At 42.9% G+C, this 27,811-nt stretch overlaps 1 protein-coding gene across 4 annotated transcripts in view; it reads left to right on the forward strand.

The window, feature by feature from the left end:
- The first annotated feature begins 1,495 nt into the window (after positions 1-1,495).
- Positions 1,496-27,811, forward strand: part of MGLL (monoglyceride lipase) — a 108,602-nt gene continuing 82,286 nt past the window's right edge. Inside the window, exons 1-2 of one of the 4 annotated variants that reach the window (XM_077451725.1) lie at positions 1,496-1,619; positions 19,439-19,575. In XM_077451725.1, coding sequence (XP_077307851.1) covers positions 19,451-19,575 — 125 coding nt within the window. In that variant the 5' untranslated portion in view covers positions 1,496-1,619; positions 19,439-19,450. Of the gene's footprint in view, positions 1,647-13,829; positions 13,978-19,438; positions 19,576-27,811 lie in introns of those variants that run through there. The other 3 variants (XM_077451728.1, XM_077451726.1, XM_077451727.1) reach the window with 3 other exon arrangements.

The following is a 27,811-nucleotide window of genomic DNA, read 5'->3' on the forward strand; positions in this document are numbered from 1 at the left end:
TATAGATCAGACCAAAATGAGGGACAAAAGAGGATGAAAGAGGGACAGAGGGACTTTTCTCCAAATCAGGGGCAGTCCCTCGAAATCAGGGACAGTTGGGAGCTATGATAAACTAAAGAAGACTGTTCGATAAAAATGATTAAATAGAATGAAAGAAAAATTGCATGGCTGAAAAAAAAACTGATTGGGCACCACAGTGGTGCATACCTCCCAACTTTTTGAGATGGGAATAAGGGACACCTATTAGTAAAAGTATTCAAAAGACATTGCTCCAAATTTGGGGACAGTCCCTTGAAAGCAGGGACAGCTAGGAGATATGGGTGGTGTAGTGGTTAGCACTTTCACTTAGCATTAAATGGGTTGCTGGTTCAAATCCCAACCACGACACTACCTCCCCGGAGTTTGCATGTTCTCCCTGTGCCTGTGTGGGTTTCCTCCAGCACTCCAACAACATGCTGGGAGGTAATTGGCTCCTGTCTAAATTGGCCCTAGTATGTGCATAGTCCCTGGATTTGTAACAATGTCCCTGATTTTGGTCTGATCTCTATAGATCTATATAAAATGCACTTTTTATCAATCAAAAAGTGTTTTCCAGCACTAAACCTTTCATCTAATTTCTAAATTGCTGCATTTGGAAATTCCAAAAGCCAATATAAAGGAATGATAGTGGTAAAAAAATCACTTGTGGGTTTAACCAATCTTGTTTTTTTTTTTTGTACAATTCTCCTTTAAGGGGGCGTGGCAGGGGGTGTGTCCTATGCCTGCATACTTTTGCTGGTAGGTGTCCCTCATTTCCATCTCAAAAAGTTGAGAGGGATGTATGTGTATTTTTTTAATGTGGGTTAGGGACTTTAGATTGTAAGCTCTATGGGGGCAGGGACTGATGTGAATGTACAATGTATATGTAAAGTGCTGTGTAAATTGATGGCGCTATACAAGTACCTAAAATAAATTGTACAGGGTGGATCATTGGCTGTGTTTGTTTTTTTTTTTTTTGTGCCCTTTGACTTGCTCAATCAAAGTCTGATTCGATTGTTTCATCAAATCAGACACCAATTACTCAGTTTTATTAGATCGCAAGCTCCTTGGGACAGGGGCTGACGAGTAATGTAAGACGCTGCGTAAACTGCCAGCATTTGCAAAAGTGCAAAAATAAATAAATTCACTTAAGTTTCCAATGTCAAAAGATCTCCTTGTCTGTGTCCAGATCTTCCCACTGCCGATGTTTGCAAACAAAGCACAATACACACAGCCTCCTTACCAGGCAAGCAGAGGACATCTGAGCAAAATAAATAACAATTAAAATATAGAGAAAATAACAAAAGGTCAGTCTCCTTTAAGAGCTGGAGCATGCAACTGAGAAAGCGCCCGCCCCCTACTTAGCATGATCCCGCCCCGTCCCAGTGACAACCACGTGCTGTAGCCAGAGCTGTAGGAGAGGTGACAGCGGGGAAGGAGACCCCGCCCGCTCATCTGCCTATCCCCGCCCCTCTCCTCCTGATCAGCTGCACAGGCAGCGCTGGCTGTCAGTTAGAGGGCTGACACCGAGCTGGGCACCAGCTGCATCACCAGCATGGCACTCCAGGGCTAGGACACCTCACTGCTGGCTCTCTGGCTGGGTAAGGCTGCCAACCACAGCTTGGTGGGTAAGAGAGTACACCCCCCCTCCCTCCCCTCTCCCTTTCTTCCTTTCCTAGGTGGTGGGTAAGAGCTGCCAGTGTTGGAGGGTAAAGGCAGCAGCCTCATCCCTATTGTTGGGTAAGCAGCAGCAGCAGCATCCTTTGCAATGCTGGTGGGAGAAAGCATCCTGCAGGGTAAGACAATGCCAGTGACCTGTCTTCACGTGGGCAGTGTCAGGGGTAAGGGAAGGTACAACACCAGGTGGTCTGGGTGGCAGCCTTTCCAGCTGTGCCAGGTGCCCGGTCCTCTTCTGCCTGCCCTCTATTAAATCTATTGATCCCTCCGCAGATAAAACATTGTGTTTCTCTGATTTCTTATTTATTTTTTTCAACCCTTATCTATCCCCCAAGAAAATATGCTTTACTCAATTGATCATTAAGCGAGTGAGCTAGCGTGCCAGCTGGGTGGATGAGATGGTGGGGGGGGGGGGGGGGGGGATAATTCAAGTGTCTGTAGGTATTTAACGCTCCTTGGCTCGATAAGGCAATATTGCCTCCTACTCTCTGTAGTAAAAGCAATTCTTGGCTCCGCTGCCAGACATGTCTTTGCTATTTTTTTTGTTCCCTCTGTTTGCTGGAATAGGTATGTGCAATTGCTCTCTTGAAACGGCAAAAGCAAGCCAGGGGGTCTGTTGTTGGCACATGGTGGTGGGTACAGGGTGACCTGGGTTACCAGAGCTGGCGCCAGTTCCTTGGCTTGCCTTTGAGGTCCCCCCCCCCCCCCTGCTGTGGGTGCAGATTGTCATCTCTTCAGATGCTGAGCATGGCTTTTTATGTTTGGAGACAGTGGCCGTTTTTATATCTTTGTATCAAGTTAGGCAACCAACCAAAAGAGCTGCGGTGGTGTGTGAAAAGCGCACACATACGGGAAAGATGGTCGTTATTGGTTAATATAGATTACGCTTTGAATAATGATCTTTGAAATAGCGGACTCAGTTTTGTCTGGCTCTTGTAAAATTACAAGTCTCATCATGGTCTTCATCAGGGTTTCTCAACCTAGGGTTCCTCCAGAGGTTGCTAGGGGTTCTTTGAGCAATGAGAAATTTCTGCCTCTCGGATAAGTTCCCACTGACACCATTTGATCCTTTTAGCTATCTATAAGGGGGTAATTCTTCCCAATGACCACAAGTGTAAAGAGCATTCTTCCCAATGACCACAAGTGTAAAGGGCATTCTTCCCAATGACCAGTGGAAAGAGCATTCTTCCCAATGACCACAAGTGTAAAGAGCATTCTTCCCAATGACCGCAAGTGTAAAGGGCATTCTTCCCAATGACCAGTGGAAAGAGCATTCTTCCCAATGACCACAAGTGTAAAGAGCATTCTTCCCAATGACCATCACACTAATGCAGCCGTTCTCCACCTTTTAAAAACAGAGGAACCCTTGAAATAGTTCTCCAGTCTCGGGAACCCTTGCTAAAAATTAGAAGTCTACAACTCATGATACATTAGGGTGATTGGTCAGTGGAAAGAATTACACTTGTGGTCATTGGAAAGAATTACCTCCTTACAGATAGCTAAAAAGATCATTGGTGTGAGTGGGAACTTATCCAAGAGGCAGAAATGGCCCAATGTTGAAGGAACCCCTAGCTACCTCTGGAGGAACCCTAGGGTTCCACAGAACCCTGGTTGAGAATCACTGCACTAATGTATCATAAGTTGCAGATATAGTAACTGTTAGTAGGGACTCCCTGAGACCAGAAAGTTATTTCAAGGGTTCCTCTGTTTCGAAAATGTTGAGAAAGCCTGGTCTACAGCCTTGGCTTGATGGCATTCACCATAATCCACTATTGACTTGTGGAACAATGCCCGTTATGCCTGTTAAGCATGCCTTTTTGTTAATCCAGGTCATGGAATAGCTAGTAATAGCTGGTCGCATTCAACCAGACTTGTTCAGCAATATTGAAGACATTCTGTAGTCTCTCCAAGCCATTTCCTTGGTTCCAATGAGCATCAAGAAGATACCCTAGCATTTATATCCACACAGCTAGCACAGAAACCTTAATCCAGCCACTGCATAATGTGTCAAATCGGATGTTGATTGTCCAAGAACAGGAGGTTCTCCAAGATATGAGAGTTGGGGAAATTGCTGTGCTCTTGGTTATATAATCCCATCATTGGTGTCAGGAGGGCTGCGTATGTGTTAATCATTTGAGTCACATGGCTGAATATGTCAATTGTCAAATCGTTGGGATTGACTGTTCAGTTGTAGAACTATAAGAACCAGCATCTAGGTGAAGGTTCTCATTTATCTAGGTTATGGTATAGCTAATAGTAGTTAGTTACATCCAAGACTATTTCTGTAATGTTGAAGGCATTTTGTAGCCTCTCCAAGTCCAACTCCAAGTCTTTTTTTGCTTCCAGTGAGTGCCAGGAAGATGCCCTAGCATTTAAACCTACCTAGGTGGCACAGAAACCCCAATTCAGTTAACAAAGAATGTGTCAAGGTAGTAAATGTTGATTGTCCAAGAACAGGATGGGAGGTGTTGAGTTGGGAAACCGTTGTGCTCTGGTTACATAATCCCATCAGTGATGTAAGGAGGGCTGCATAGGTGTTAATCATTTGATTCACATGGCTGAATGAGTCAATTGATATGTTGCCGGGGGTTAACTGTTTAGCTATGGAACTTTAAGACCCAACATCTCTGTGAAGATTCTCATTTATCCAGGTAATAGTGTATCTAATAATAGTTTGGACAGAACAACGGCACTTGCTCTGTAATGTTGAAGACGTTCTTTAGCTTCTCCAAGCCACATCTTCAACTTTGTGGCTTGGAGAAGTGTCAAGAAGCTGCCCCAGCGTTTATATCCACACAGGTAGCAGGGATACCTTAACACAGTCACCATGCAATGTGTCAAGATAGATGTTGTCCAAGAAGTCTCCTGTTCTGATTACATAGTCCCAGGGCCATCTTTAACCACTACAATACCGGGCACTTTCGCCCCCTTCCTTCCCAGCCCAATTTTCAGCTTTCATCGCTCTAGCGCTTTCAGTGACAATTGCGCAGTCATGCTACACTGTACCCAAAAGACATTTTTATCATTTTGTACGCACAAATAGAGCTTTATTTTGGTGGTATTTATTCACGACTCCATTTTTAATTTTTTGCAATATAAGCGCAAAAAAAACGGAAATTTGGAAAAAAAACTATTTTCTTTTTTCTATTTTAAAAGAAATCCAATAAAATCAAATTTTGTCATAAATTTAAGCCAAAATGTATTCTGCTACATGTTTTTGGTAAAAAAAAAAAAATTTCGTTAAGTGTATAATAATTGGTTTGTGTGATCACGGACATATGTACGCAAATTATCATGTACATGTGTGCAGGTGATCACGCACATATGTGTGCAGATAATCATTGGGACACGTGATTTTAGTGGGACATATGTGGGGGACATGTTTTTATTATTAGGGACATGTGTTTTTATTATTTGGGGACATGTATGTTTTGGGGACATGTGTGGGGACATTGTGTTTATACTGTGTGGTGTGTTTACACTGTGTGGTGATTTGTGTTTACACTAGACTGGTGATCAGTGAGTAAAAAGCTGTAAAAAACAGCTCATACTCACTGATCATCACCCGGCTGCAGCGTTCTGCTCTCCTCTCCTCAGCGATGACTTCTGTGTGAGGAGAGGAGGAGCCGATTGCCTAGCAACCGGCTGTTTGTTTACATCACATGACGGCCGTGATTGGACACGGCCGTCATGTGATCAGGAGGGCCAATCACAGAGCCCTCCTGCCGATCTGAGATGCGCTGTGTCCGGGTGACACGGGCACATCGGGATCGCGCCGCTGCGCGGGCACGCGCGCGTGATCGATCCCGCTCCTTCTGATGGACGTTCCTGAATGTCCTATCAGAAGTAGACGGCTCCCACCCGGCCGTATATGTGCATTGGCCGGGTGGGAAGTGGTTAATATTGATTGGACCCTGGGCAAAAATTTTCTTGGGACCCCCTTCCCATGCAGTTTTGCTCTCCACCTGCTCTGAGACATAAAATAAATAGCAGCTAGACTCAAAATCAGTTTACTGAATCAGATCAGGCAGCTATTGCGATTGGTTGCCAGAGGTTACAGTGTATCATTACCCCTTACTGACTGGTTGCTAGAGGTTACAGCACACATTACTGCTCACTGATTAGTTGCTAGAGGTTACAGCACATGATTTCTGCTTGTTGACTGGTTGCTAGAGATTACTGTGGATATGACCTCAGGGGGGAATGATATACATATCAATGCAGCGGGCCGCCTCTATTTACGTATGAATGCCACCTTTTACATATGAATGCCACCGATCTTTACATATGAATGCCTGTAATTTACATGTAAAAACAGGGTCTGCGGATGAGTCATCCGTACACAGCAATAGGGCAGAGTTTTGCAGCATTGGTAGCAGCACTTCACACTGAAATATTGGGACACAGCACTGGACTAAAACCTCAAGGGAGGACTGAATTTAAACCAGGATAGTTGGCAAGTATGAGGCAGCTGCTTTGGGCCCCACAACAATGACAGGGCCCAGGGCAGCTGCCCCTTTTGTCCTGCCTTAAAAACGGCCCTGCATAGTCCCATCCTTGTGTCAGTGGTCTGCACGTGTTAATCATTCGATTCACATGGCTGAATGAGTCAATTGACAAATCACAGGGGTTGACTGTTGAGCTGTGGAACTTTAAGACCCAGCATCTCTGTGAAGGTTCTCATTTGTCCAGGTCATAGTGTATCTAATAATAGTTTGGACAGAACAACTAGACTTGTTCTGTAATGTTGTAGACATTCTTTAGCTTCTCCAAGCCACTTCTTCAGCTTGGTAAGTCAGTGTCAGAAAGATGCCCCAGCATTTATATCTACACAGGTAACAAAGAAGCCTTAACACAGTCACCATGGAATGTATTAAGGCAGACGTTGTCCAAGAACCTTCCTGTTCTGATTACATAACCCCATCCTTGATGTCAGGGGTCTGCATAGGTGTTAATCAGTCAATTCACATGGCTGAATGTATCTATTGATGAATTGCAGGGTTGCTTACAGGGGCGGACTGACAACTCATGGGGCCCCCGGGCAATAGGAGATTATGGGGCCCCCAGGCAATCAGAGATTATGGGGCCATACAGTATACACACACACACACATACACACACACACACACACACACACACACACACACACACACACACACACACACACACAGTATACACAGACATGTTTCTATTAGCTGAGAAGGTACTGGAGAGGTGGGGCAGCTATAATCTCTGGATTTTTAGACCAAATGGATGTTGGTAAGGGACATTTTCAGAGACAGATGTAAAAAAAAAAAACACAATTTTTTACATACTGTCCCTGGTTTTACTGAGGCTGGCAACCCTGATGGGGCCCCCTAGTGGCATGGGGCCCTCGGGCACTGCCCGAGTGGCCCAATGGTCAGTCCGCCCCTGGTTGCTTACAAGTCTCATCATGGTCTACACCCTTGACTTAATGGTATTCAGCACCACAAGTCCCACCATAGCACACTATTGAGTCTTCATTTGTGGAAATATAAGATTCAGCAAGTTTGTGAAGTTTCTGATTAATCCAGGTTTATGGTTTATCTAGTAGTAGTTTTGCTACATTTACCTGGACTTGTTCTCTAATGTTAAAGGCTTCCAACCGAAGCTACAAAACATCTTAACGTCACAAGTCAAAATGTGACCACCAACTACCGTATTTAAGACCCAGCATTTTGGTCATGCTGGGATTGTGCTTCTGCAGCTTGTGGAACTATAAAGCTGACCACACATAACCTTATAGTACAATTTCCTTTAGATCGGCCAAAAACTATGTAGTGCAAGGGCTTCCCTAATTGGATACAATTTATTGGATACAAACTGATTGCATTGGATTAGGTAGGTTGTCATATAACCTAATGTAGGTAAATTTAAAGTTGACTGTATAAAGCTTGTTTGGTCAGGTTGTAACAGGTATGGTGACTGACCTTGCATGTTGGTCAAGGAGCAGCTGGACAGGTTCTACAGGTCTTTGTCATTGTCCTGAGCTTACAGCACAGTCATTTAAGTAAACATAGTATAATAGGAAACTGCAAAAAACATCTTGTACTTTCCAGAATTTTTCCTTCCTCTCTGGGGATGTCCAGAGCCGGCTGTGCAGAGGAGGTAATGGTGGGCATTCGAGGGCACTAAGTGGTATGGTAAAATCTTTTATTGTATGCTTCTCATCCAAATAATTGAACAAGGGACCTTGGTATTTAGCAATGGTTAATAATAGAGCTCATAGGACTTGATGTACCAATCCCTGTAGAAGTTCAACACTCTTGGTGTTCTCATTGGTGTGGTGAGAATGGGGGAGGGTAGGTATGTCATCAGGGTCATCTATCTTTGGCATTTCGTTGTTGAGCCTACAGGACTACACTGCTGATCATGGTTAGGGGCTCCTACTTTTGTATTATGGGAAAATACGAAAAAACCCATCAAAAACATTGCTGAGGGTTGAATGCCAGAGGAGGTGAACCATTCGAAATAAAACGACAGTGGACAAAGGTAAATTGCACAGTAAGTCCAAACAGATTTTTTAAAAATGTTAAATGGTAGTGGCTTAAGAACTCCTATCAATGTTTTTCTCTTATCTGTGGCTCCAGTCAGCTGACCATATACTATGCAATCTATTTTGGATTTTACAAGGAAGATAGAAGGTAGATAGACTTTCTAACTACCTTCAAGGTAGATAAAACACCGCTCTCCCAACCAGCCACTATAACCTGTGTATGAGGATTGGCTTCAGCCTAGATGTCTCTGCAAAGAAACCATGCCCCTGGTACGCTTCACCCCGCTAACTGGGTAATAGTCTTAGGCTAAGCCCTGGTTGGTGGGACGAAATGGACCTGGGGGGTGGGGCGAAATGCATCAGTGAGCGTGGTTTCTTGGTGGATACATCTAGGCTGAAGCTGATCCACATACACAGGTTATGGTGGCTATGGTGGTTATGGTCTATTTACTGCACACATCGCTGTGGATGGGCATGCCGACAGCCTGCACCCCTTTTCCTGCGGATCATGGTGGTAGAAACCCTGCCTTCCTGCACCCCTTTACCTGTGGATCATGGGAATAGAAACCCTGGCTTGTGTAGATGTGTAGAGCTGGGGTGTCTTACATTACCCCACTGCTTGAGAAAATCCAGGGTTCTGGGAACACCTACACCGGAGGTAAGCGAAATACAGAACCGCGGTGATAAAGCTGAATTGTTCATCGCGCAGTAAGTAATCCAGCATCCAGTCACATTTCAGTATACAGTAAAACCTTGGATTGCGAGCATATTTCGTTCCAGAAACATGCTTGTAATCCAAAGCACTTGTATATCAAAGCAAATTTCCCCATAAGAAATAATGGAAACTCAAATGATTCGTTCCACAAGAAATGTATTCATAAATCCTTCAGGTTATAATCCATATAAAAAGATTATAGCAATGTGATAGGTTGTGTAGCCATAAAATGTCCATCCACAAATGGAAGCCTCCCCAAGGAGATTAGAAGCAAAATCCAGCAGGAGCTACAGAGTATAAAAGAGAAGAGAGGCGCCTCTAAGGCCGCGTACACACGCGGGGACTGTTCGCTCAACTTTGTCCGCTGAACAGTGTTTCAGCGGACAGTCCGCTCGTGTGTGGGCTTCAGCGGACAGTTTCAGCGAACAGTCTGCTGAACAAAGTTTTTCGGAATTTCCGAAAAACTGTCCGCTGAAACTTGGTTTGAGCGGACAGTCCCCGCGTGTGTAGGCTTGTTCGTCAAACTAAGTTCCGCGCATGCTCAGAAAGAATTTATACGCCGAAGGTTGCATTGCAGTGTATAGGACGTCGTTTTCTAGTCCCGTCGTACGTGCCGTTCACGTCATCGCGCACGGTTTCAGCGGACTGTTCGTTCGTCGTGTGTGGCCAAGTCCGTCCATGCTAATTTTGAGCGGACTGTCCGCTGAAACTGTTTGACGAACAAAGTTGAGCGAACAGTCCCCACGTGTGTACGCGGCCTAAGTGTAGCAATATGGTTACATTTAATGAAGGCACAACATTTAGCAACTCTTCTTTTTTTTTTTTTTTTTTTTTTTTTTTTTTTTTTATATATGTGACGTTTGTTTCTCTTTCTTTTTAAAATAATTTATTGAGAATGATACAATACAAGTTAATAATACAAGTTTTAGCATTGTATAGGGCTATAAAATTTGAATAAAGGAACTGCTCAGTTATTAATTTGGAATAACAATAGTACAGTTACCATTTAGAGAGTAATATAGGAATCTTTTATCAGTAAATATATGTGAAGAATATAATCATAACAATTAATAAACCTGGTATAATTTGCATAAAGCAAAATTAATAATATGTCATATATTAAAGAATTGGACATAGAGATACAACAATGTTGGATGAATCGGTCTGTATTGGGATGTCCTAGAGAGACACCCACCCAACCAGGGCTTTTATACTCAGTAGTGACATGACGCTACTTGTATATCAAGACATTGCTTGTATATCAAGTCAAAATGTATTAAAAAATGTTGCTTGTCTTACAAAATGGAAAAAGAACAAAATCCCCTTGTGGTGGACTTTATAGGCACTAAAACTTTTATCAAAAGTTTTCTTTTATCAAAAGTTTTCGTGCCTTTAAAGTCCACCGCAACAAGGGGATTTTGTTCTTTTCCTTAATATTGGATGTGGCACTAAAAATGCTCAAATATTGCCGACTCACCAATTGTACTTGTCTTGCAAAACGCTCTACAAACCCAGGTTTTGCTACCATAGTTATTGGAGTAAAAGTTCATTCTTATTGGTCGCTGTGTGTGACCGCACTTTATGGTGTCTGTCGCACAGATTCTCAGCCAATAGGATGTGTTCCTCATAGAGCCGTGTGCTGTGGATTCTTCTGCTGATTCCTCATTGCAGGTTAGAGGCTGAGAAAATAATCGTTCCAATATAAACGGATCTTACAGAGTATTTTTAGCGATTTAAAAACATGTTCAGAGAGTACTTCTAGTCTGGAGGGGCTGGCAGTAATGCGCACAGCGAGAGGCGTACTTGATATGAGCTGTAGAATGAAACTCGGGAAATGTATTTTTTTAATAACGGTGAATGTTCTTTCCTACATTTCAGACACAGCGATTGTTGCGTCGGTCGTTCTGCTTGTCATTTTGGTTGCAACTTGGGGCAGACACACCCTTGTAAAGCCGGCCATAAGCCCTGCACACACGATCAGAAAATACCGCGTTCGAATCGATCGTACGATAATCGGATCGTTAGTACAGAGCTTTTCGAGAGTCGATCATGACAGTTCATCCGATATTATTCTGTCGAAGATGCACGAAAATTTTCTGCATGCGATGCCAGATCGTACGATTTTAATTATTTTTATTTTTTATTTTTAATAGTTTAATCGATAAAGCTATAGTTTGAAAATGCAATACAAATGCATTAAAACACACAACTTTACTTCCTGAATTTTTTTTCTGTCGTACGGGAATTTTCGTGACTTTAGTAAACTCATCAGATTCGATCTGAGATTGGCATGCAAAAAAAAAGCCTCATACACATGATAGGACTTTGTACAAACTTTCCCTTGGATTTTTGTACAAAGGGCGTCGGCCCTGAACTTGTATTGCATACACACAGCAGGACTTTTTCAGCCAACTTTCACCAAATCACGTGGTTTTTCTGCTCTTTACCGCCACCTTTGGTCAACTTCTGTATTGTTGTCTGATCTTTTGCATTGGTTCTGAGCATGCCTGTTTGTACTTTGTACAAAAGTCCTATGGTTTTCTGTACACACGATCAGACTTTGCTCCATCGGACTTTTGTTGCCAGAAAGTTTGTCCGTTGGCACAGCCAACAAAAGTCCAATGAAAACCAAAAAAGTTTGTCCGATGGAGCGTACACACGATCGGATGTTGCTCCAAAACAGCTAATTTGCATGTTTGTTGTCAAAAAGTCTGATCGTGTGTATGGGCCTTAATTGTGTGTACCGGGCAATACACTATACCAGTGATGGCGAACCTTGACACTCCAGATGTTTTGGAAATACATTTCCCATGATGCTCAACTACACAGCAGAGTGCATGAGCATCATGGGAAATGTAGTTCCAAAACATCTGGGGTGCCAAGAGTCGCCATCGCTGCACTATACAATCTTCTTTATGGTGGTGATTTGATTTCTATTTCCAATTGATCTCTTCCAATAGGAACAATCGATCCAAAGACGGCAAGTCATTTGATCGATAGCTTTCAATACTAAGTTGCGTTGTACCTCCATATAAAGTGAATCTGTTCGATAAAAATTGATTGTGCTAAACTTCCATAAAGTGAATCCGTGCAATAAAAAAATTATTAGTTATCACACTATAAATCATTATATTGAAGATGTGTTTCCAATGTGAGATTGACACACGATACACCAAAGAATTGTGGTGAGAAAAGATGCAACTTCCACCTCTGCACACACACTGCCACTTACCGACTCCAAATGGTCTCCTTTTACAGGAGGTCACACACGCTTTTGGCTTAATACCCAGCCCTGGCCTTTAAGATGTAAAGCAATGGTCCCAGCATCTTCTCAGGGGTTATTCTTCAAAGATACATATTGCCAGATGGTCCCCATGAAGAAATAAAAACTTCCATAGTGTAAAACAGTGTGTGCTCACCTGTCAAATCAACGATGCAACCAACAATGCTGTGCAGCCCAGCTGCCTGTATCCTAGCAACCAGTGATGGTGTTCAGCTGTTCATCGTTGGTTTCTAGGATACAGGTGACTGGGCCACACAGTATTTTTGGCTGCTAGGATGCAGGTGGCTGGGCCACATAGTATTCTAGGTTGCTAGGATGCAGGTGGCTGGGCCACATAGTATTCTAGGTTGCTAGGATGAAGGTTGCTGGGCCACACAGTATTCTTGGTTGCTAGGATGCAGGTGACTGGGCCACACCATATTCTTTGTTGCTAGGATGCAGGTTGCTGGGCCATACAGTATTCTTGGTTGCTAGGATGCAGGTGGCTGGGCCACACAATATTCTTGTTTACTTGGATGCAGTGGGCTGGACCACACAGTATTCTTGGTTGCTAGGATGCAGGTGACTGTGCCACGCAGTATTCTTGGTTGCAAGGATGCAGGTTGCTGGGCCACACAGTATTCTTGGTTGCTAGGATGCAGGTGACTGGGCCACACAGTATTCTTGGTTGCTAGGATGCGGGTGGCTGGGCCACACAGTGTTCCTGGTTGCTAGGATGCAGGTGGTTGGGCCACACAGTTTTCTTGGTTGCTAGGATGCAAGTGGCTGGGCCACATAGTATTCTTGGTTGCTAGGAAGCAGGTGGCTGGGCCACACAGTATTCTTGGTTGCTAGGAAGCAGGTGGCAGTCCTGCACAGTGTCATTGGTTGCTATAGTGCAGGTGACACCAGCATCCTAGCAACCAGCTTAGTAATGCTGCCCTGTATACACAAGACAAAGTAACTGAGCTGCAGTGAAGACAGGGTGTTTGAAACAGACACTCCGGGCTCAGTGCAGCCGCCAACCAAGTACCACCCGAGGCCTCATTGATGGCTCTCCCTTGTCGCCAAGTATTTCCCCAACCCCCCCCCCCCAATTGCTCGGCTTGGGTTGAGCATGCAGAATATGATAACACAAGTGCATAGCAAATTTGTACACACACATGGGGGGGGGGGTTATGTATACGAAAAAAAAAAAAGAATTGCATAACAATATGCCAAGTGGAAAAGCATGTACATTCATTTTGTGTAAATGGTGCAAAAGAAAAACAGAATGTTATTAGGTGATTTCCTGCTTGGTTTAAAATACTGCATTTAGCCACTAGTTGGCACTAAGTATTGTGGAAATTTCCTATGATACCTAGCGCCATCTAGGGGGATCCAAATGCAATATTTTCTATTTTAATGACATTCGACCAGCCCAGGAAATAGCTTAACAACATTTGTTTTGTTGTTTTGGCCTTATTCAGCAGGTCTTTGAAGTGCTGGAGGAAACCAGAATTTCCAGAGGAGGTACAGGGGATGTGCGTAGATATCTACAGGTTTAAAATGTCGAGGAGCAAAGTTCAGTGGCCTGCAGCAACCAATCAGCAGTGAAATGGCTCTAATGGATGGAAAGGGACATCTGAAAGTGCAGGTTGCATATTATGCGAGCTTATTGCATTTCCTCCTTGTGTACGGAGCACAGATGCTCGGGACGCTCGCCGTTGTTGCGGTCAATATCTCTATGTGCATGTAAGGCAGACGTGGGACAGCTGTAAAGCGGGACCGAGGGGGATCACCAGCCAGGTAACTGGGTCAGCTGTGCGTATATCCATCTACCCGACCCACAGTGAGTGATATACGAGATGGGGGGGGTTGTAGCTGCACCTGTTTCCTTTGTTGTTTGCATTCAAGGCTCACATATCTCACTCAACCTACGCCATCCGCCCGTGCCGTCTCCTCGTAGCTTAACCCTCACCTAACCAGGAGAGTTTCTATACGAGATTCGGGGCTCATTCACTCTCACTAAGGATAGATTCACTCGTGCGGTGCGTTTGCGTGCGCACATCATGGGTACACCAGCCTGTTCATTTTATTGGGTTGCGGTACCTGTGAAAAAGTCCTGGAACCTTTTCCTAAAAAAAAAAAAACGCAGCACGTGGTATCACATGGCACGCGTTTCCGTGCGTTTCGGTACCACGTGGTTTGGTGGCCACAAATGTGCTGCATTTGCTAGAAGTTTATAGGGTGCCATTAACAGCGTGCGTCTAGCAAGGGCAGCGTGTACCTGTGCCTTTCCCATACCACATTCTGGTGTCAAAGGGGTCTACAGGCTAGGTTCTCACCTATGCAGGTTGTGGTTGATGCGTTTTTTTTCCTTTTTTTTTTTATTTTGAAGCACACGTTTTATTTTTATTTTTTTATGTGTATTTGAGGCTGGGTTCACACCTAGCAAATTGGATGCGGGTTTCCCTGCATCCAATAGGAATAGCAGGAGAATGTGACTGGCTCTCTATGGAGCTGGTTCACATATCTCCGGGGGGGGGGGGGGGGGCTGCGGAGCGCACGGCACAGTTTTTGCCTCCGTTTCAGGGCCGACTTCAGGCAAATATTGTGCCCTGATTTGTCCCTGAGGCTGGGTTCACACTGCTGCGATGCAGGAATGCTGCAAATCCACTGCGGGTTCCCGCATCGCATGCCTCCTGGCGGCTGTTCACACTGCCCTATGCGAACTGCTGGGAGTGCTGGGAGTGTCAGTTAAAAGTTAATAACACCTCCAAATCAGTTCGCATATCGCAGTGCGATCTGCAAACTCGGACAGGAATCGGATCGCATGGTGTGAACACCCATGTGATCCGATTCTGCTGCGGACCAAAAAAAGGGTCCTGTACGAATTTGGGCCGGATGCGATGCGAATTCAGCCATACTATCTGTATGGCTGAAATCGCATCGCACAGAGATCGCATGTGATTTGCACTGCAGTGCGGTGCGAATCACATCCGATCATGGACATCGCAGCAGTGTGAACCCAGCCTAAAATGGAGAACAGGGAGGGACAGCGTTGCTGTACGATCCTTGGCCGTTTTAGGTGTGAACCGAGCCTCATGCGTCAAGTCTGTGGAAATATTTTAAAAAAGCTACTTGCCTAAGGGACTAATTCTTGGGGGTTCCAATCTACTTGTCCTGATTTAAAAAAAATAAAAAATAAAAAACTCCAAGGGTGGAAAATATGAAGGGTTGATTTTTTTTTACTTTTATTAGGCAGAGGTGCTTTTAGAAATGTCTGAGTCTCTTACAAATGAAAGTTGCTTTATGGCGACTTTAGCTTTTAATTTTTTTTTTATATTTTGCTAGAAAAATTTCTACAACCCCTCCAGATATTATTTATTTATATATATATATATATATATATATATATATATATATATATATATATATATATATATATATATATATATATATATAAATTATTTTTTTAAAGCAGAGGCCCTAGAGAATAAATTGGTGGGTGTTGTCATTTTATTATGTCACATGATATTTGCGCAGCGGTTTTTCAAACAGTTTTTTTATTTTTTTGGAAAAAAATACCCTTTTTTTTTTAAATTTTAATGCAAAAAAAAAATTTTTTGGTCAAATATTAAAAATTATATTACGCTGAGTAAAAAAGATACCAAACATGCCACGCTTTAAAATTGAGCACGCCTGTGTAATGGCAACAAACAACGTACATTTTACTATCCATAGGCGACAAAAACTTTCTTAGAACCCCCAAACATTATATCTTTTTTTTTTTTTTTTTTTTTTAAAGCAGAGGCCCTCGAGAATAAATTAGTGGGCATTGCAATTTTTTATGTCACATAGTATTTGAACAGCGGTTTTTCAATCACATGTGTCCCGATCCCTGTTTGCGTGTGTCACTGATGTGTGCGTTCACCTTTGCATGTGGGGATGGGGGCACTTTAAATTATTTTTTGCCAGGAAGGGAGGGGGGGGGGGGTGAGTCATAAGAGGGCCAATGAGAGCTGCAGAGCTGGAGGTGTACCTCTGTGTGTCTGTGTAAATCCAGGCAGTCAACAGGCAGCAGCTTCAGCTGCCCACAGTTGAAATGGTTGCAGCCAGACTCAGTGGAGGGAGATTTCTGCAGCATATTTGCAAGTACAGAATCACAGTATATATAAAATAATATGAAAAGTGGTTGGAGGGAAGCTTCAGAATGGCAAAGATGTGTTTATTATAAGTTATGTGAGCAGACTGCAGTTCCTCTTTGACATGGACATTTATAGATGGACAACGCCTATATTCATATTGATTAGTGGTTTAATTAAATTAATAATTACTACTGTAGTAGGGAACAGACACAAAAGATACACTCGGCATCTTTCCAAATAACTGTTCTGATTTATTATGACGCAATTGAAGGTTTTTATATACATGATTACATAAGTATCACATTAATATTACAATTGTACTTTTATGGTGACAAGGGGCGTAACATAGGCAGGCTAATTCTAATCAGGACTCGAAAGAATGCAAACATATAATCAAAACATTATTAGTGCCGTGTGCACAGTGATGGCAGTGTACAATACATATAAAAAAGAATACAATTATATACAGAGCTTACAAATTTCCTTTACAGTCTCCTCTCTTTTGATCAATATTTTGATTACTAACCATACCCGCTATCATTTTGAACCTGGAACCTCCACTGTTGGAGGTATAGTCCTGGCCAAAGAGGCAAAACTCCATTGTTGAGAATATAATAGCTGAGCAGCTTTTTCATTACAAAATGACTTTTCATTGTGAAAAACAAATGATTGATAAGACATATTAACAGAGTACTGGCTGTACACTCCTGTGACCAGAATAGCCTTCTAGCTTAATTGTTGGCATGCTGACTTATCAGCATAGGTAAACACAGACAATACTACATAAAATGGAAGAATGGAAGATGTACAAAAGATAAATATGACTTCAACATGGCTAAACTACTTTTCAAATCACATATATATATGACATATATATTACACATATTTTATATATTTATATATATATATACTGTGTGTGTGTGTGTATATATATATATATATATATATATATATATATATATATATATATATATATATATATAATATTTATTCAAATATTTTAACTGTAAGGGATATAGAAATGTAAGGGATATAGAAATATATATATATATATATATATATATATATATATATATATATATATATATATATATATATATATATATATATATATTTCTATATCCCTTACAGTTAAAATATTTGAATAAATAGTACCCTAGACTGTGATTCCAAGAGGGAAACAAATGAAACGCTGAGATTTCTTCAATTTAGTCATTTTTGCAGTGTCTGGTGTGGATCCAGGTGACTTTTCCTTCAAGTTTTGCACAACTGTACATGGAATAGATGCTGTATTGAGTCTCCAAACATTTCCTTATATATAAATGTCTCTTAAAGAGGAAGTAAAGCCTCTTAAAAAAAAATAAAAAATACACACTGCAAGACAAAGGCATAATGAGCTAGTATGCATAGCACACTAGCTCATTACGAATTACTTACCTGAGATTGAAGCCTCCGCATCGGACCTCGTTCTCCTTCTCTGACGCTGCCATCTATCCCGGAGTGACTTCCAGGTATTGCGGCTCCAGCGCTGTGACTGGCCGGAGCCGCGATGATGTCACTCCACTCATGCGCACTGGTGCTGACACCAACGGCATGAACGCTGTTAGAAAGGGCACGCTCAGTGCACCTGCGCCCGATGTCTACGGCACTTCCCCAATAACCTGGATTTAATTTCCATCCAAAGGTTGTCTAAACCAATTACAATATATCTATATTATTAATAAAATTGTTAAACTCATATTATAAACGAATAATTCAACTAATGTATGGTCGAATTTCGAACGAATTTTCTTTTTCAAAATCAGAAAATTAGTTTTTTTTGTGATCCGATGGCGCCACCATTGATTTTCGAAATTCGGCCGACCAAGCCTTCAATTTCACCTCATGTTGCTACAGAAAAGAATTTTCTTGGCCGGGAATCTTCTATCTCTGTAAATTATCTTTTCTTATTACATTTCTCACACGATTCTCCCATCATTGATTAGAAAATCGTTTGTTTTTTCAAAAAATTTCCAACATGTCCGATTCCTCAAATTTTATTTCCACACGAAAATCGGGTGTTGCTGCAGCCCACTAATGGTGCAAAATTCATACGAAAATTCTTAGATACGATTTTCGAAAGAAAATTCTTTCGAAATTCGAACCGTGTATGGCCAGCATAAGTAAAATGTCGTCCTGTCAAGAAATATATATCTGTGGATATGTATTAGTATTAGCCCTTGTATACACGGTCGGACATTCCGACAACAAAATCCGACCGATTTTTTCAGACGGATTTTGTCTGAAACTGGTGTTTCATACACACGGTCGGACAAAGTTGTTGGAAAATCCGATCGTTCGGAACGTGATGACATTTGTACGTTACGACCGGACTACGTTCAGGCTAGTAGCCAATAGCTTTGGTCTCGTAATTTGATCTGAGCATGCGTGGCACTTTGTCCGATCAGAATTCTCTACAAACGATCGGACAAAGTCCGATCGGATGACGTTGTCGGACAATTTTATATCCAGCTCTCAAACTTTGTTGGTCGGACATTCCGACGGAAAAAATCCGATGGAGCCCACACACGGTCGGATTATCCGACAACACGGTCCGATCGGACATTTTCCGTCGGAATTTCCGACCGCGTGTACAAGGGCTTAGGGTGTGTTATTGAGATTATCACTTGAGTATTAATTTGGAACCACTAATCAATATAAGGATAGTCACTCTTTAGTACAAATGCGTTGAAATTACAACAGACAGGTCAGTAAACCATTGTGAGATATGTGTAAAGAACATGCATGGGGGAGGGGTTAACCCAAGAACCGTGTTTTTGATGTGTTTCCATTGAAGGCTATGGAACCAACCTGCTGCAGTCAAAGTCCCTGCACCTTTTTCAAAAAATGCACCGAATGTGAACGTGGCCCATAGGAAATCATATTAAAGGGACTGTAGTGCGTTTCTGCCAAATTTAAAAAACGCACTACAAAACGCATAGGTGTAAACTTAACCGTAGGGTGCACCGGAGGGATGATCTGGTTGGTATCAGCAATAGCAGGCCTCCCCAGAGCCCCCCCCCCCAATATGACGGGTGACTCACCCTGTGTTTTTACATATTCTCTTCTTGTGATTTTAGGACCCTTCCACCATGCCTGAAGACGGCGCTCCCGACGCGAGTCCTCCGGAGGCCCCAGAGAAGGAAGCGCAGCATTATGTCAACCAGGACGGGCAGAAGATTTTCTGCAGATACTGGAAGCCAGAAGTACCGCCAAGGTACGGACCGAAATCTTCTCTTTATAAAATGTTGGGGGGCGTTTGTAAAAGATTCGGGGGGAGGGAGGGGGAGAGGTAGGTTCTGTGTCACAAATTTGAACATTTTGGCAGATGGTTAGGTGTCCTCCATTGAAGGAGCTGAACCCCAGACACATGCAAACTCCATGCAGATAGGGTCCTGGCTGGGATTCAAACCGAGAACTCCAGCGCTGCAAGGCAGAAGTACATAATAAGCAAGAACATGCTTTTTTGTCTTTTAACAAATATTGTTTCCACCATTTTATTTATTTTTTCATCTTTTAACCCCTTCACGCCATAAGGGTAAAACAAATCGAAATGCCTAAGCACAATTTTGCAATTGGTAAAACCGTACAGATCATCACAACTACTTGTGATGGATTATTCGGTAGTAAATAGTTATTGATATCGCCTGATTATTTTTTTTTATGTCCCAAATGTCCCAAAATAACAAAAAAAACTTTTTTTTTTTAATTTTTTTTTATTTAGTTGTAGATTTCTTGTTACTACTGTAACCTACCACTAACAAACAACTCAAAATAAATTCTCCTGCTCCTGACGATCGCAGCGATCCCACATATGTGTATGTTAGTTGTTGTTTGTGCTCGTAGTACAACCCAGAAACAATAGTGTGCATTTTGCTTTTTTTTTTATTTTTTGTCCTACCTAAAACCTGATGCTAATGTAAAAAAGGAAAAAAAAAAAAGTCTCATAATATTCTAACCCTGACCTTTAACCCTCAACTTGACCTTTGACCCAAACACTAACCCTGGCACTGACCTAAATAAATCCTTGATCTAGGTATTTTTTCTTTTATTTTTTATTATTTTATTTATAGTTTTTTTTTTATTTTTTTTTTTTACAAACACAATTATTTTCTTTCTGCATGGAAAGACAACAATCCAGTGGTTCAAATAGCATATGTCAGGGTGACAGCACAGAAGAGCAGTGTAGAGAGAGGAGCAGAGCGTTGTCACCCTGTAGCAGGAAGTGCCTGAACAAGGACCTTTCATGGCGGGATCACCAGGTATAATTTTAATAGAAGACAAAAACGTAAAATAATTAAAACCGGCTTTTGAAATGATAATAAAATGTCACGTCTGACTTCCGGCCTTCCCTTCAGTCTTGCGCAGTTGTAGAGGCTCCTCTCTTGTACTGAAATTTCTTACTCCAATTTCATTGCACACTGTGAGCGTATCACAATGTGCATCAGAAGCTGCAGCAAGTCAGATAGAGCTCCGCCTCATTTCCTGGTTGGAGGATGTCCAGCACCATCTAGGCCCGCCCCTTTTTGTTTATTGGATCTTTGTCAATAATGGAGGCTCGGGCATCACATGTGGGCGTTACCTAGGGTGGTCAGTATTGAATACAGCCTGCCTAGGAAACGCCCACTTCTCCAGGCTGACACCCGTCCAATCAAGGCATTTTGATATTTGCATAACTCCTCCCAAGATCCAGCCCACATGAGGGCTCATGAGAGGAGTACTGTGATGGTTTTATGAAGCTGTGTATAGCTCCTCCCACCAGCCATGATCTATCTGCATTGCATAGAGAATCCCAGAGACCCAGTGATGACATCACCGGGTCTTATATAAGGTATGGAATGAAAACATAAACATTGCATTTAACCACGTCCCGCCCGCGCTGTAGCCGAAAGAAGGCTACAGCTCAGACCTACTTTGCCGGGAGTATGTCCATAGACACCCTCCCGTGCTTGAGCGGCCTGCGTGCCCCATGTAGGGTGCACACGGAATGCTCTGTGATCAGCTGTCAGCCAATGACTGCTGATCATGTGATGTCAATAGAGTCAGTAATCAGCTGTTTTTTTTTTTCTCCTTACGCTGGTACCGTGAAGAGAAAAAAAAGACACCAGTCGCGATCGTGGAGATCCTCTACAGAGGCTTCTGTGCCCACCTGTGTCGCCTACCAGTGCCCACAGTGTCACCAATCATTGCCCACGGTGTTGCCTATAAATGTCACCAATCAGTGCCTCATCACTAGTGCTGCCTATCAATACCAACTACCAATGCCACCTATCAGTGCCACCCATCAGTACCCATTAGTGCTGTATTATCAGTGTCACCTTATCAGTGCTCATCAGTGCAGCCCCATCAATCCAGCCCATCAGTGCAGCTTCATCAGATCCCATCAGTGCAGCTTCATCAGATCCTATCAGTGCAGCTTCATCAGTGCCCATCAGTGCAGCTTCATCAGTGCCCATCAGTGCAGCTTCATCAGTGCCCATCAGTGCAGCTTCATTAGTGCCCATCAATGCAGCCTCATCAGTGAATATCAATGAAGGAGAAGAATTACCCATTTGCAAAATTTTATAACAAACTATGAAACGTGTTTTTTTTTTTTTTCCAAGAAATTTTTTTCTTTTTTTGTTTGTTTAGTAAAAAATAAAAACCTCAGTAGTGATTAAATACCACCAAAAGAAAGCTCCATTTGTGTGAAAAAAAATGATAAAAATTAAATTTGAGTGCAGTGTTGTATGACGGCGCAATTGTCATTCAAAGTGTGACAGTGCTGAAAATGAAATATTGGTCTGGGCAGGAAGGGGGGTTTAGTGCCCAGAAAGCAAGTGGTTAATAATTTGATTATCATGTTGATGAGGGGGGAGGGAATTATCAGGGAAGGCAAAAATATAGGCGGATTAAACTTCAGCTTTAAAGCTTATATGAGAGTTTAGTGATTGGATTTAGGTCTGTAATTCGCTAATATTCTTCTAGAAGTTATGACTGTCTTCCTTTAAGCAGAGAAGGGGCATTTATGAAACTAGGACACCGGGATCGACTTCATTGGAATTTATTGGTAAATACAAGAAACCTTACAGATGAATCATTATGTAAATTGAATTATCATTAATTTAGGTGGGGGGGAGGGGCGGGGATGCAGAAACCGATCGGAGCAATTCATGACGTCTTCATTAGTGACATATTTAAATACCTGTGATAAATTCGGAAACTTTGTGTACATTCTATATTTATTCTAGATAGGACCTCCGCCTATAATAGATTCCTTCTGTACGTTCCTGGCAATGTCAGTCCTGCGGAATGCAGCTGGGGAAAAAAAAGGCGATCGTAGTCTGCCGTGCTTTTGAAAGGGTGATCGGGTGGAGGCGGCATGCCAGCATTGCTGGAATACCTTCACTTGAAATACCGGAGTGGTTCAGTATTATATTGTTTGCTGTGCTTTTTTTTTTATAGGTTAAAGGTTTCCCCGCTAAAAGCCAGTCTAAAGCTGGCCACAGATGGATTGAAATTCAGGCAGTTCTGCAAATATTCCGATCCATCGATGGCGTTCCCGCTCAAGAAAAGTTGATCGAATGATCGACTTTTCTTGAGCGTGAAAAGCCAACATTCAATCAGCGCATGCGGCCACTGTCCGGGTATTCTGACAGCAGCGTCCATGGTTTACGGGAGATCCCGTCCACCTTTGGGTGTTCCCCCGCTCTTTTCCCGCATTCCCCAGTGTATTAATAAATGGACACAGATATATGGAAGTCGCAGATCATGGTGCCCCGTTCCAACGCCGTCCCACATGTACAGATCTAATCAGCCGATAAATTACTCGCATGACTTTTTGATTCAGTCAGAAATCAATTATTTAAATATAATTTGTGCCCCCTGATCCGATCGATCATTCTGCAGTTATTTGGGCACAGCAGTAAATTCCCACCTTCTTCAGGCTGTTTTCATCAATGTTCAGCTCAATCATTACTGTAATCAGAGTAACTGCTCAGAGATCATTAAAGTATATTATTTGAACAAAATCAATCTATTTAGATCAATATCTGGTCAAAAATGATTGAAAATTAATCGCCCTTGTATGTCCGTCTATTTCTTCTTCCTCTCTTCTCACGTGATGGGATTGTATCCCCAGTGTACACAACCCACGTTATATTTATAGATAAGAACACGTTCAACAGGTTCCCTTTACAGGACTAATACCTGAGGAATCTTTTCTTACACACTTAGTTGGGGAGCAGTGATGTCATCTCTCACATTTGGGGAGTGGTGATGTCATCTCTCACATTTGGGAGCAGTGATGTCATCTCTCACATTTGGGAGCAGTGATGTCATCTCTCACATTTGGGAGCAGTGATGTCATCTCTCACATTGTTTCTCAACTGCAGTCCTCAAGGCACCCCAACAGGTCATGTTTTCAGGCTCGCCATTATGTTGCACAGGTGATTTGATCAGTTTCACTGCCTTAGTAATTACCACAGCAGTTTCATCTAAGAGAAATCCTGAAGACATGACCTGTTGGGGCTCCTTGAGGACTGGAGTTGAGAAACACTGATATATATCATATCTGAAGAGCAGTGATGTCATCAATCACATTTGGGGAGCAGTGATGTCATCTCTCATATCTGAAGAGCAGGGATGTCATCAATCACATTTGGGGAGCAGTGATGTCATCACATTTGGGGAGCAGTGATATCATCTCTCATATCTGAAGAATAGTGATGTCGTCTATCATATTTGGGGAGCAGTGATGTCATCCATCATATTTGAGGAGCAATTATGTAATCTATAATATTTGGGGAGCAATGATGTCATCAGGGGCGGACTGACCATTGGGCCACTCTGGCACTGCCCGAGGGCCCCATGCCACTAGGGGGCCCCATCAGGGTTGCCAACCTCAGTAAAACCAGGGACAGTATGTAAAAATTTGTGTTTTGTTTACATCTGTCTCTGAAATGTCCCTTACCGACATCCTTTTGGTCTAAAAATCCAGAGATTATAGCTGCCCCACCTCTCCAGTGCCTTCTCAGCCAATAGAAACATGTCTGTGTACACTGTGTGATTGTATACTGTGTGTGTTTGTGTATACTGTGTGGCCCCATAATCTGATTGCCTGGGGGCCCCATAATCTCCTATTGCCCGGGGGCCCCACGAGTTGTCAGTCCGCCCCTGGATGTCATCTCTCATATTTGGCAAGCAGTGATGTCATCTATCATATTTGGGGAGCAGTGATGTCATCTATCATATTTGGGAGCAGTGATGTCATGTATCATATTTGAGAAGCTGTGATGTCATCTCTTATATGCACCACCTGGCCTCCCTGATTGGCTGTCCATCATTCTGCATGGAACTCCAAGGGGTCTTTGTGATGAATGTGCGTTTCGGCACACTAACGTGCATTTCTCTGCTAAAGGATGGCAATATTTTTTGAAGGCCCATTGAAAGGTGTGTTGGGTACCCCAACGCATGTAACATGCATTGCAGGAAGGCCTGTGGTGCCGCTTGTACAGGGTCCCATGATATCTAATGGTGGTCCTGCATGATAATATCCCCCCCCAAAAAAAAAACAATAACTTCCTGTGATTGGTTCAGAACAGACAATAGATCTCCTGTACCCACCGTACACAAATGGGGTTGACATTTTTTTCTTCAGGCCAAACCCGAACGCTTTTAGCAGCGTGCAGTAATTATTGTCCGGAAGAATCCCGGACAGGTGGCAACCCTATACACAGCTGGCACCCAGCGATCTATAGTACATTGTATATTGGGGGGGTCTCCTCATTCTAACTTGGAATGCAAATTCCTTTTTAAGTGATGTCCAGAAAAACTGTCTGAGTGCGGTCACTGTGCCAGAGGTCGGACATTTTTACACTGGGTCATGTGAGTGCCGGTCAGGGTAACCTGAACCCGTGACACTTCGGTATTATTATTGACCCACCATGCGACTTTCCACCATCACGGCTCTGATATCCGAGGTGACTGACCTTGTCATCTGATATATTATCTGTGAACCATGTGGGAAGCCATGGATGGGGTCAGCTCATTGCAGCGTTTTTTTTCCCCAAAATGTATTGTGATTCGTTTAAATTTGAACTCCAGGGAGATATAAAAGACAGGCGTGCAGCTCTGTAATCATTAATACTTCATTAAACTGATGTTTTTTTTTAAATGCAAGCGGTATGAGGTCCTGAATTTGACCAGGTATGCTCCTCTTGTAGCCCCTGTACAGCAGGTCTCAAGTATGAGATTAAGAAGCAGCACAAAGAGCCAATGAGGAGCACGCTGATAGGAGGAGAAATCGGAGTGACAGAGAGATGTACTCATCCCTATGCTGGCAGCAAATGGGAAACGCAACCTGATACAATTAGCGCCACATCCCAATTGCAAAACATAACATAGAAAAAGAAAGAAGGGACTTTGAAGGTGCTCAACATCAGCCAAATAATTAATAGAATGTGACCTCAATATAAAAATGACAAAAACGTAATTTAATAACTTAAAAACATATAAAATATATAAAATGTGGGGTTTATGTTGAGCACCTTTTTAAAAGTCCCTTCTTTCCTTTTCTATGTAACGTTTATAAACATTGCTGTGCTGCTTCTCTTTTCACTGTTCAGTCACAGGCTGGGGGGGGCTGGTCCGGGACCATCCGGGCTCAGAGGAAATGGGTTAAATGGCTGGCCATTAGTGAGGAGTTTAACCACTTGCCTTCCGGGGCACTTTTTACCCTCTTCCTACTCAGGCCAATTTTAAAGATGGGCAGGAATTACTATTACTTAAAAAAAAAAAAAGAACCCCATAAGATGACATATTTGCATGCCTTCTGCCCCGTACACACGATCGGAAACTCCACCAGAAAAAGTCCGATGTGAGTTTGTCGGAAATTTTGATCGCGCGTATGCTCTATCATACTTCCACCAGCGAAAGATTGAGAGCAGGTTCTCAATTTTTCAGTCATGAAAAGTTCCGATCGGAAATTTCCGATCGTCTGCGCAAAATTCCTGTGCATGCTCGGAAGCATTGAACTTCATTTTCTCGGCTCATCGTGTTGTATGTCACCGCGCTTTTGACGGTCGAAAGTTCAGAGAACTTTTATGTGACCGTGTGCATGCAAGCCAAGCTTGAGCGGAATTCCGTCGGAAAAACCATCCAAGTTTTTTCCCGACGGAAAATCCGCTCGTGTGTAGGGGGCATTAGTCCTTGCGCTGCTTCTTATGACCGTCAACCCCGTGTAAACCCCTGCCAAACTATTTATACAGAATTTTCTTACCCAGGATGCCCCACACTGGCAAGGGCACTACTGCTAGTGCGAAACGTCAGCTTTTTTTGTCTGCTGTGTTTGCTGGGTTTTGATGTGATTTTTTATTTTTTTTTATAAAAAGGTCGTTTTTCTGAAGAGTGTGGCAGTCCAGAGTCTACTTTCATCTGTTAATGGCAGGGGCAGGACTGGCACTTCCTAACTGTCTATAGTACACCCCCGTTCACTACTCTACGGACCTCTAGTCTAGAAGCTACCTTTGCACTTACAATGTCTATTCTACTCTATAGGGTTCCCAACCCCAACTATGATGACATCTAGTGGCCAATTTGGGGAACTACACAGGGCACTTAGCCAACAGACCTACCCAGCCCTCATGTGAGGAGCCCTGTAAAATCTGTCTGCAGTAGATTACAGAAAGCTCAAATTGAGCCATTCCTAGTGGGCTGTCTGAGCGCTTCATGTAGTTCTTGTGATACCTTTGCAATTTTCAGATTTTTTTTTTCTTTATCCCTGGAACAGCTTGAAGTAATATTTTTAAAGCACTTAAAGTAGCTGATTTAATCACTTACTAAGTAGGCAGCTTCTTTATCTTTTAATCCTCGCCTGTGTTCCAGTTTAGGGCGGTGCCATGCATGCTGCCCCAGGTTTCCTGTTTCAAAGTGGCTCCTTTTTTTTGCAGCATTAGAGTCACCCTTGCATGCCAGACAGTGGCGGCTGGTGCTCTTCTTTTTTTTTTGGGGGGGGGGGCAAACAAACCGCCCCCCACCCCTTTTGGTCGATCAAACCCCCACCCCTCCCCATGTCGCTCAGTCAATCGGAAAACATCAGCTCACCATCCTCCCACCAGCCTCGCATTTACCCCATCGGGGTCGTGGCAGCTTCAGCGGCTTACCCCTGCTTCTTCTTCCCGGAACCTTGCTCCCTTGCTTTTGCTCCTGGCCAATACGGTCGCTCCTCCTCCCCTCGGCCAATTGGGTCTAAAGACCCGCTTCCTGATTGGACGGGGGGAGAAGGAAGACAATAGTGAATATTAATTCTATTACTATTTTCACACTAATTGCTATTCTCGCACTACTGAGGTTAGGGGTCAGTCTGTCCAATCCAGGGGGCAGTGTGATTTATTTTAGGACCCAGATCCATTGGCAACAACTGGAGAAAGCCTCAAAAGTTAGGCGCCAGCTGTCATTTTGCTCTAACAATATTC

This window comes from Lithobates pipiens, unplaced genomic scaffold (assembly GCF_037356315.1).
Source record: "Lithobates pipiens isolate NorthernLeopardFrog02 unplaced genomic scaffold, aLitPip1_a1.2 Scaffold_23, whole genome shotgun sequence".
NCBI lineage: Eukaryota > Metazoa > Chordata > Amphibia > Anura > Ranidae > Lithobates > Lithobates pipiens.